Genomic DNA, 11,898 nt, shown 5'->3' on the forward strand with positions numbered 1-11,898 from the left:
CTAACCTAACCTAACCTAACCTAACCTAACCTAACCTAACCTAACCTAACCTAACCTAACCTAACCTAACCTAACCTAACCTAACCTAACCTAACCTAACCTAACCTAACCTAACCTAACCTAACCTAACCTAACCTAACCTAACCTAACCTAACCTAACCTAACCTAACCTAACCTAACCTAACCGGCGTCGTTGAGTAAAGACGTACTCTGCTACACTTTTTCGCACAAAAATTTTTAATTGTGTTAATTGTGAACTAATTTTGATGAATTTTGACCCACAAGTTCAGACAACGATTATCAACAAGTGATCCAAATTTGAAGTGATTCGGACCAACCGTCTGGTTGTTCTGGGTGAATTTCTAAAAACCACGTGTTTTTCATCAACGTGCTCAACATTTCTGTGAGAAAATATCGTTTGAAGGTGTTCCCTCGACCATATCGGCTCACAAACTTGATCATCTCATCACTACTGTGCCAAGAGACACTCTGCTAATTAGTGTGATCTTTTCAGGTTTCTTTCATCTAATTATCATCATTAAAAAGCAAATTAAAGGACTAACTTCCGTTGAAAAAAGTTTCAAAACAATCGACACGTGCTCAATCGAGTAGGTGTATTATCAACCACTGCTAGGACGCTATGCCTCCGCCGCCTCCTAAAGGAGATAACCGCAAGGTTATCAGCAAAACTATCAGTTCCAGTCAATCAACTAAGTTAGCAAAAGCAGCAGATTCGATATCGATTGCCTCTACGTCGTCAAACATCTCATCACTCAGCGCCTCTCAACCACCACCACAACAGCGTAAACAATCCGACGGTGCACCTGTAATTCCGCTCAAGTTTATGAATAAGCCTACCGATCCAGAAACAATCAACACAGTAATAGAAGCAGTTCGAGCCCTAAAAGGAAATATAACAAAAGAAACTCGAGCAGACGTAGAATATGCATTAACAGTACTACAATCAGAGAACATGCAACTAAAACGTAAAATCAATAAAATACGTAACAAGAGAGAAGATACAGAAAACGAAGACGAAGAAGAATCAGACGAAGATGATTCCGATGATGATGACATAGAAAGCATCGAAGTCTCTCAACTAAAGCAAGAAGTCAGCAATCTACGACAAGAAGTACAAAGTATGAAAGACTTAATGAAAAGTCAATTCGAAAAATTACAACATATGTTTCCAACAATCAGCTGAGGTCAAAACAAAGCAACCAAATACATTTGCACAAATTCTCCAACAAAGTGTTGTGCCTAGTCAACAAACTGCTCCTCAACCAATCAAGCCTTTGTTTGCAACAGTTGTCAGCCTATCAGATAAAGACAATATTGATACAAACAAAACCATCAGTGAACTAAAAGCCAAATTAGATCCAACTAGTGCTCCAATTTTTCCATCTAAGTGTGTTAAACTTTCCAATGGAAAAATCAAAATAAATTTCAGCGACCAAACATTGAAAGATCAATTTGTTCAAACCATTGCCAAAGTTAAAACCCTTAAAGCAGAAGAGCCAAAGTCCAACAATCCTTTGATATTTCTTAAAGGTGCTAATATCAAAACCAATAAGGATACATTAGCTCAATTAATGAAAAACTTCAATCACCTAATTGCAAATCGAGTGGATGAATTGGGTATTGGTGTCCAAGACCTAATCATCCCACGCTTTCTAAAAACCAATCGGAAACGTCCAAAGGAGTTAGTCAATATTGCTATTCAAGTCCATCCAGCGATTAGAGATACCATTATTAGTGATATGGGGGGACAGGTCATGCTGGACTGGGAAACCATCCATGCAGAGGACATGAACCCTCTCACACAATGCTATAAATGCATGGGCTTTAATCATATCTCAACTAAGTGTCCATCTAAAGTATCCATATGCTCACATTGCGCAGGTAATCATGAATTTGAAAAATGCCCAAACAAAGCAAAACCGCCGACATGCTGCAACTGCAATATGGTAAAACAACAACAGACAGAGCCACACGGAGCACTAGATCATCATTGTCCAATATACCAGAGAATGCTCCAGAGAGCTATTGGTAAGGTATATCGTAATCTATAGCTATACACCCCGATTCCAGTACTCCAGCCTACAACCAGATAATCCTCCCAATGTATTCCTGATCCATGCTATCTGTATTTCCTGTGCTTTCATTGATAATTATGCTGTCCATCCTGCCGAAAGAACCATATGATGATTGATCCTGCCAATTGTTGCCCAATCTCCATCGTACACAGCCGCTCGTAGTCTATCATGATAACAATAAAAAACAAGATACAATTAATAAATTTTGCAAAACAAATTATACTAAATAGACTTTTTCTTTTACTCTTTTACTTCTTTTTTTTCTTCTTTTTCATTCTCTTATATATTTTGCCTAACAAGATAATACACCAATTGATAAAACATTGTAATTTGATATGCCAACCTTGGCCACTGCCAAGGACAAAATAACAGTAAAGTCAATAAAATTTCGTTCTTTTAAACCGAAAAAAAAAAAAAAAAAAAAAACCTAACCTAACCAACCTAACCTAACCTAACCTAACCTAACCTAACCTAACCTAACCTAACCTAACCTAACCTAACCTAACCTAACCTAACCTAACCTAACCCAACCTAACCTAACCTAACCCAACCTAACCTAACCTAACCTAACCTAACCTAACCTAACCTAACCTAACCTAACCTAACCTAACCTAACCTAACCTAACCTAACCTAAACCTAACCTAACCTAACCTAACCTAACCTAACCTAACCTAACCTAACCTAACCTAACCTAACCTAACCTAACCTAACCTAACCTAACCTAACCTAACCTAACCTAACCTAACCTAACCTAACCTAACCTAACCTAACCTAACCTAACCTAACCTAACCTAACCTAACCCAACCTAACCTAACCATTCGCGCGCGCGGCGTCGTTGAGTAAAGACGTACTCTGCTACACTTTTTCGCACAAAAATTTTTAATTGTGTTAATTGTGAACCAATTTTGATGAATTTTGACCTACACGTTCAGATAACGATTATCAACAAGTGATCCAAATTTGAAGTGATTCGGACCAACCGTCTGGTTGTTCTGGGTGAATTTCTAAAAACCACGTGTTTTTCATCAACGTGCTCAACATTTCTGTGAGAAAATATCGTTTGAAGGTGTTCCCTCGACCATATCGGCTCACAAACTTGATCATCTCATCACTACTGTGCCAAGAGACACTCTGCTAATTAGTGTGATCTTTTCAGGTTTCTTTCATCTAATTATCATCATTAAAAAGCAAATTAAAGGACTAACTTCCGTTGAAAAAAGTTTCAAAACAATCGACACGTGCTCAATCGAGTAGGTGTATTATCAACCACTGCTAGGACGCTATGCCTCCGCCGCCTCCTAAAGGAGATAACCGCAAGGTTATCAGCAAAACTATCAGTTCCAGTCAATCAACTAAGTTAGCAAAAGCAGCAGATTCGATATCGATTGCCTCTACGTCGTCAAACATCTCATCACTCAGCGCCTCTCAACCACCACCACAACAGCGTAAACAATCCGACGGTGCACCTGTAATTCCGCTCAAGTTTATGAATAAGCCTACCGATCCAGAAACAATCAACACAGTAATAGAAGCAGTTCGAGCCCTAAAAGGAAATATAACAAAAGAAACTCGAGCAGACGTAGAATATGCATTAACAGTACTACAATCAGAGAACATGCAACTAAAACGTAAAATCAATAAAATACGTAACAAGAGAGAAGATACAGAAAACGAAGACGAAGAAGAATCAGACGAAGATGATTCCGATGATGATGACATAGAAAGCATCGAAGTCTCTCAACTAAAGCAAGAAGTCAGCAATCTACGACAAGAAGTACAAAGTATGAAAGACTTAATGAAAAGTCAATTCGAAAAATTACAACATATGTTTCCAACAATCAGCTGAGGTCAAAACAAAGCAACCAAATACATTTGCACAAATTCTCCAACAAAGTGTTGTGCCTAGTCAACAAACTGCTCCTCAACCAATCAAGCCTTTGTTTGCAACAGTTGTCAGCCTATCAGATAAAGACAATATTGATACAAACAAAACCATCAGTGAACTAAAAGCCAAATTAGATCCAACTAGTGCTCCAATTTTTCCATCTAAGTGTGTTAAACTTTCCAATGGAAAAATCAAAATAAATTTCAGCGACCAAACATTGAAAGATCAATTTGTTCAAACCATTGCCAAAGTTAAAACCCTTAAAGCAGAAGAGCCAAAGTCCAACAATCCTTTGATATTTCTTAAAGGTGCTAATATCAAAACCAATAAGGATACATTAGCTCAATTAATGAAAAACTTCAATCACCTAATTGCAAATCGAGTGGATGAATTGGGTATTGGTGTCCAAGACCTAATCATCCCACGCTTTCTAAAAACCAATCGGAAACGTCCAAAGGAGTTAGTCAATATTGCTATTCAAGTCCATCCAGCGATTAGAGATACCATTATTAGTGATATGGGGGGACAGGTCATGCTGGACTGGGAAACCATCCATGCAGAGGACATGAACCCTCTCACACAATGCTATAAATGCATGGGCTTTAATCATATCTCAACTAAGTGTCCATCTAAAGTATCCATATGCTCACATTGCGCAGGTAATCATGAATTTGAAAAATGCCCAAACAAAGCAAAACCGCCGACATGCTGCAACTGCAATATGGTAAAACAACAACAGACAGAGCCACACGGAGCACTAGATCATCATTGTCCAATATACCAGAGAATGCTCCAGAGAGCTATTGGTAAGGTATATCGTAATCTATAGCTATACACCCCGATTCCAGTACTCCAGCCTACAACCAGATAATCCTCCCAATGTATTCCTGATCCATGCTATCTGTATTTCCTGTGCTTTCATTGATAATTATGCTGTCCATCCTGCCGAAAGAACCATATGATGATTGATCCTGCCAATTGTTGCCCAATCTCCATCGTACACAGCCGCTCGTAGTCTATCATGATAACAATAAAAAACAAGATACAATTAATAAATTTTGCAAAACAAATTATACTAAATAGACTTTTTCTTTTACTCTTTTACTTCTTTTTTTCTTCTTTTTCATTCTCTTATATATTTTGCCTAACAAGATAATACACCAATTGATAAAACATTGTAATTTGATATGCCAACCTTGGCCACTGCCAAGGACAAAATAACAGTAAAGTCAATAAAATTTCGTTCTTTTAAACCGAAAAAAAAAAAAAAAAAAAAAAAAAAAAACCTAACCTAACCTAACCTAACCTAACCTAACCTAACCTAACCTAACCTAACCTAACCTAACCTAACCTAACCTAACCTAACCTAACCTAACCTAACCTAACCTAACCCCTTGGCCACTGCCAAGGACAAAATAACAGTAAAGTCAATAAAATTTCGTTCTTTTAAACCGAAAAAAAAAAAAAAAAAAAAAAAAAAAAAAAAACCTAACCTAACCTAACCTAACCTAACCTAACCTAACCTAACCTAACCTAACCTAACCTAACTCCCTAACCTAACCTAACTCCCTAACCTAACCTAACTCCCTAACCTAACCTAACTCCCTAACCTAACCTAACTCCCTAACCTAACCTAACTCCCTAACCTAACCTAACTCCCTAACCTAACCTAACTCCCTAACCTAACCTAACTCCCTAACCTAACCTAACTCCCTAACCCCCTGAGCGAAAGCAGCTCACGAACCTTCCCTCCCCTAATAAGATGCGGAGATTTCGTATGCATAGTTATGAAAAGTCACGAAAAAGAGAAATAACAATCAACAATTACTTATCTGCGTCTGCATTGCTCAGTTAAAGGTTCGTGATTCCAGTTGAAGAATTGTTTTATTCTGTCCACTTGTGCACCATTGTTTTCCATATTGGTATTCTTTTGTCGTTTCCATTGATATTCTTCTGCTGATTCGTTCATTGTTGATAGTGATATATATCAATTCCATAGCAAACACCCGGCAGTGGTCATGTAGGCAATATTTTACCCCAAACGCATTTCGAATTCATTGAATCGAGGCGCGAGCACTGCCGGGCTTATATGTTAATTCACTTTGTTTACTACGTTATGATATTTCATAGTCAACAAAACAATCAGCACAATATCATTTGGAATACGACAGAGAACCATTGGTTTGTTCCAAAGCCAAAAAATATTCGGATAATTCCACGTTGATTGTTGATAACCACAAACAAAGAGTGGGTGATGAAATGTAAACAATATGCGCAGTGTTCACTTTTTTGGGGAATGATTATGCACTTTTCAAAAATTATGTTCGAAAAAATGAGTCGATGATGAAATGCGCGTGCTGAACACAAAAAGGAAAATTTAGAAAAAAAACTTTTTTGAAAAACTTATTGGAAATTCCAATTAACATTAATTCGGGTCACAATTAATCAGTGGAATTTAAAACAGAATAATTTCATCGTCTTTATTTTTTTGGGGAATGATTTTTCATTTTTTAGAAAATTTTACTCAAAACAAATTGAAACTGAGTCGATGATGAAATGATTAACATCTAAAGCAGTGATTCTCAACCTTTTTGTTGTCGCGGCACAATTTTAGAATTTTTGAATAGATAACAGTTGCATTTTTCAGAATTTCGCGGCACACTAAAGTGCCGCGGCACACTGGTTGAGAATCACTGATCTAAAGGAAAACTCACAAAAACTTTTCTCGGGAAAACTTATCAAAAAACTTTTAATTAATAAACATTCAATTATTCGTATCACAATTAATTCGCAACAGAATAATCACGCAAAAAAGAATTCTATATTCAACAAAAACAAGTTTCATTTCATCATCACTCTGACAACGTGCTCACACTGCAAAGTCAAGTTCACAATTGACAATTTCCTTTTCAACATGCGCTTTTCAGTTGAGAAGCAAGCAAGTTGTTTGAGCTTTTTGGCCTTGTCATAAACGACGTTCAAAGTTGAAGAAGCAATTTCACATAGACTCAACACCATCTTCCTTCAAAGATACATTTAGCTGTATGGAGTATGGAGCATGGAGTTTCTCCAGAATTTTCTTGACTTGTCTACGACGTATTCAGTTAGCACAGACTAATGAAAATGAATAATTATGTTTATTAAAAAAAATTGGATTTTTATTGAAGAATACTTTTAAAATTTCAATAAAATAATGTTTAGTATTAGACAAAACAAAATAGATTGAATTGGGTAAAGTAAAATATTGTTCAGCATTCCACAAGTTGCAAATCTCGTTCCAAATCCGAATCATAGTCCGGTTCGGCGAGCGATACAACCTCAGAAACTGATAAAACATTTTGAAAGCATTCCTTGGCAAGATGTGGCAAAATTAATGGATGTAATCGTTTGGATAACTTGTCTAACCACGGTTGAGGTTGCCAATAGTTAATAAACATACGTTGTTCAAACGCTTGAGGATAATCCAATTGATCGATAAATCGATTGTTGGATGTAATTATAATAGGAATTCGTCGCAATGTTGTCCATTCGTTACGATATTTAATTTGTGAACCGCGGCCTGCAAAAACGTTCTTGTATCTGCCAATTTGCGGTGGTTTGAATTTGAAATGTTCAACAACCCCCAAACTTCTGTTAAGCAAATCTTGACAATTAAAATTTGAATTGCCATCCACGTAACCAACATTCCAAACCAGTGTGAAGATTGTGGATAGGAAAAATTCTTTACCATCGCCAGCTTGGCCAATGATTGCCAATGTATTACGTTTTAAGAATACCTTTTTCAAAACTGCATACACTTGTAGAATGAATCTTTTAGCAACTTTTTTTCTGCCATATTGACAGAGCAATAATGTCTTAGCGATTTGAATGCTAGTTGCTAAATCATAATACTTAGTGGGGCTAAAATTGTGTTTTGATCTAATTTGAATGATTTCATCAAGCGAACGTTCTTCCCATTCGATTTGGACACTTTGCCATGCTTGCTTAACACAACGGTTCACTTGGCCATTGCAAGGAATAATAATATCTTTGACAAGTTGTTTAAATTCCTCCAATCTATACAATTCCGAGATATTATCTGGCAAATGGGTTTCTATAAAAAACAAATCAATACAAACAAATTCAATTCAATAGTCAAATACCTATTATTTGTTTGATGTCATTTTCAAGTTGATTCTTCTGTTTCGGCGATAATCTAGGCATTGCTAATTATTTGCACTGCTTGTTGGCAAAAAGATTTTCAGCAACTAAATAATCTAAATCTAAACAACGATTTTTATTCAAAATTTCTTGACAATGCAAAACACCATTGCGAGATGGCGAATGAAATGAATGCAATTATAGAAAATACTCATCAACAACATGGATTATTTCATCAAGTTATGGAGCTATTGATGTGCCACTATCACTGACACCTAGAAATATTGCCAAAACCGGTTTGAGTGGTTTGCTGGAACATCACACCACTTTCAAATGAGAAAACGATGTGCCATCTCAAATCAAACCATTTGGCTTGTTCGTTGGTTTTCCAAATGAGTTGAATTGGATGGATCGTTGGTTTCGGTTTGCTTTGTTTTGCTGTGTTGTTGTCATTTTGCACAGAACTCAAGGTCGAATTGACCATAACCTAATCACGCTCCGCCCACTCGATTTTTAGTCTTTGATCAACTGTCATTCGGTCATTTTAGCATCAAGTGTTCAAGTGTCATTGATGAGCAGAATGAATTATTAACAATCTCTAATTTGTATTGAATAAAACATTTATCATTTATCATTTATTATCAAATTGATAGTATTTTCCAAAATCCAATTTCGTCAGCAAAGTACTCTAATCATTATCCGGAAAGAGAATCGGTTGCCAAAATCGACACCTCTCTAGATTGGAATTGATGGTTATGCGATATGGTTGATCGATAATCATTTGTTTCCATGCTTGTATGGTTCCATTCTCATCACCCAATAGTGTGTCGGTCGAACGAAATTCTGGCCATTCCAAACCATCCAAATGATCACCCGGTTGGCCGTTTTCTGCAAAATTGATCCATACTTTCATGATTTGTTGTGAGATTTTTCTATCATTGGATTTGAATATAATCTTATATAACATCGATATGGATGGATCAGAAGCCAAACCAAACATGATTGGTATATCGGCGGCATGACAAGCACCCATCCAACGAAAACATAGCAATGCCATCATATAGGGCGAATAATGGTCAAAACGATAGGAATATACTCGATTCACATTGGTCGCATTTCTGGCCAACATTCGGGCATATTGTTGAGTGAATAAATATGTTGGGCATATCATAATGCCATCGGATAATGTATCGACTATTGTTCGTCGCAATTCCATATTGGTCGGATGTTCTTGCAGGTTTTTTGTATAAAAATCAAAAATGTGACGAATAAACGATTCGGGTCCTTGCACTGCGAGTAATGATTTTTCGAACAAGTGTTTCATATCTTGGTAGGTAAACTTACGGAGACCATTCAATAATTGGGGCACAATGTATGTTGTTATTGTTCCCAATTCGCCGTATGTAAAACCACTGATCAGATCAACTGGGTTGAAAATTCCATTGGCCAGCATTCGGCTTGGTCGATCGGGCAACAAACCCGCATAATCGCCATACATAAGGAATATTTGCTTTCCTTCGAATATAGCGGGTAAATTGAATGATTCTGTTTTGAATGTCAGTTCTGCAATGCTTTTATTTTGCAAGCAATCTACCATTCGATCCATGTCATGCACTGGACAATCCATTTTTTTAGCAAAAGTCAATGAATTTTTCAGTGAATTCTGTGGCGAATATGCTAGATATTCATTTATCGAACCAGATCTCATTATGGCACGTCGAAAAAGGCATCGGGCTAATGGTGACAAAATCATTGCCGAAATACTCATCGAACCAGCAGATTGTCCAAATACGGTCACATTCGCTGGATCCCCGCCAAAACGATCAATATTTTGTTGGATCCAACGCAATGACAATATCAAATCATGGACACCTTGATTACCCGGTGCACGATCATTGCCGGCATACAGAAACCCAAATGCACCCAAACGATATTGAACCGTGACGGCAATCAAATCACCCAGATCCGCTAAGCGACCGCCATCAAAAATGCTGGTGCCGAGCAAATTGATATTTCCCAATTGAAATCCTCCCCCATATAGGTAGACAATGACCGGTCTCAATTTGCAATTATAACCAGCAGTATGGGCTGGTTGCCATATATTCAAGTGAAGGCAATCTTCAATTTTCGATATAAACGGCAGACCTTGTGGACAACCACCACGGCTATAAGTTGCATCGTAAATATCGTGCCATGTGCGGGCCATTTGTGGCAACCCAAATCGTTGCATCACTTCGGCATAACGTATTGATTTGAAGAAATACAACTCTCGTTTGCCCAAACTTGACGCTTCAAGTCGACCACGAACACGTGCACCATTTCTCAACGATACGATCCGATACGGTGGTTTATCGCTATTTTTGCCACTACTGTCACCGTGTTGCATTGTTAACGATGGTGTTAGCATCGTCAAGAATAAGAGCAAATTGAAGATTATCTTCCAAACAAACATCATTATTTTCATCAGAAAGCGATGTGTATGTTGTTGATGACTGATCAATATGATCAATATGATGAATAGCTTTTATTGATCTAATCATCATCATTTCAATTGTCATATCATTTATTTTTTCAAACAAATAATCACTTCCGTTTTGTTTTTGTTAAACAAACAAACAACCTCGACCTGGTTTTCCAATTGGGCATTATAATTTTTATTTTTATAAAATTAATAGATATTTTCAAAATTCGAGAAAAATGTTAAAAACATTAATAAAATCAATCACAAATGTTCATTTTGGTGATGTTGCTTCAGAACATCTTGCCGTTTAAATGTTGCATCACACTCGGAGCACTTGAAAGGACGTTTATCCGAGTGTCTTAGGCTATGACGTTCCAAAACATCTCGACGTTTGAATTTTTCCTTACAAACCGAGCATTTGAATGGACGTTTGTTGGAGTGACGCATACAATGACGTTGCAAATGATATTTAGTCTTGAATGTTGCATCACATCGACAACACGCAAATGATAGAGGCTTCTTAGCAGTGGTAGGGCTAATTACATCATCACCATTACCGTTGCTGATCAATCGACAAGATTCCGATTGGGATTGCAAGCAAGCAATCTTTTGCATTAATTCATTAATTTGTTCGTCTTTCGTGGCATTCGATCTTCGGAGCGAATCTAAATTTGTTTCTGCTGCTTCCAGCATTCTTCGCACACCGAAAAGTTGTTCATTTTTTTCTGATATTTCCCATTTTAAACGAATCGATTCTTGTTTACAGGTTTTCAAACCCTCATTTTCCAATTCCAATGTGAACAATTTGCATTCCAGCGTATCGATTTTATTTTGCAATTGAGACACATCATGTCGTGTCAATTCAGATTGGAAATCTTTACGCTGCATTTGGTCTAAATTTGCAAAAATCAAACGATAATTATCCAATCAAAAATCAATGCATTAATTATATTAACCTTTGAATTGTTGCCACAATGGTGAATCATCTTGCTCGGTCTGGTGCAATTCATCCGAAATCAATTGCTTGAATGTTATGTTTGGATTGGAATTTTCAGCAATGGTTGAACAATTGCCAAACAATGATTGTCGTTGAGCCATTTCAAACACTAAATGGGTTTTGCAAAAAGTTGGCGGCAAAAATTCCAAAATCCACTCACTCAATAAACAAAATCGGGTAACGTTTCTTTTGAACGGTGCAAACATGTGCCCTGTGACCACACGTACGCGTACAGCCAACAACAACAACAGCCAATTGTTAACAACAATGTTGTATTCGATTCGATGAATGGCAGGCATTGGCACATTCCCCTCGAA

At 37.1% G+C, this 11,898-nt stretch overlaps 2 protein-coding genes across 2 annotated transcripts; both read right to left on the minus strand.

Moving 5' to 3' along the window:
- Positions 1–7,101: 7,101 nt before the first annotated feature.
- Positions 7,102–10,674, minus strand: LOC113792750 (cholinesterase-like). The gene is made up of 2 exons (XM_027342678.2): positions 8,126–10,674; positions 7,102–8,076 (listed from the first exon to the last, which is right to left on the minus strand). The coding sequence occupies exon 1, from the start codon at positions 10,585–10,587 to the stop codon at positions 8,812–8,814; it is 1,776 nt and encodes a 591-aa protein (XP_027198479.2). The 5' UTR covers positions 10,588–10,674; the 3' UTR covers positions 7,102–8,076; positions 8,126–8,811.
- A 79-nt stretch (positions 10,675–10,753) lies between these two features.
- On the minus strand, positions 10,754–11,880 carry LOC113792749 (uncharacterized). Its single transcript, XM_027342676.2, has 2 exons — positions 11,541–11,880; positions 10,754–11,477 (listed from the first exon to the last, which is right to left on the minus strand). The coding sequence occupies exons 1-2, from the start codon at positions 11,878–11,880 to the stop codon at positions 10,846–10,848; spliced, it is 972 nt and encodes a 323-aa protein (XP_027198477.2). The 3' UTR covers positions 10,754–10,845.
- Positions 11,881–11,898: the final 18 nt, after the last annotated feature.

This window comes from Dermatophagoides pteronyssinus, unplaced genomic scaffold (genome assembly GCF_027571235.1).
Source record: "Dermatophagoides pteronyssinus isolate colony J.1.1.1.1 unplaced genomic scaffold, Derpt_VIB-CSIC_2022.12 sq0016, whole genome shotgun sequence".
NCBI lineage: Eukaryota > Metazoa > Arthropoda > Arachnida > Sarcoptiformes > Pyroglyphidae > Dermatophagoides > Dermatophagoides pteronyssinus.

What these genes read in the sequence shown, in the direction of transcription:
- LOC113792750 (XM_027342678.2), bottom strand. Translation starts at nt 10,587, where the DNA reads ATGAAAATAATGATGTTTGTTTGGAAGATAATCTTCAATTTGCTCTTA.
- LOC113792749 (XM_027342676.2), bottom strand. Translation starts at nt 11,880, where the DNA reads ATGCCTGCCATTCATCGAATCGAATACAACATTGTTGTTAACAATTGG. An exon ending in ATTGTGGCAACAATTCAAAG is followed by an intron (nt 11,478 to 11,540) that starts GTTAATATAATT and finishes TTGCAAATTTAG; the next exon opens with ACCAAATGCAGCGTAAAGAT.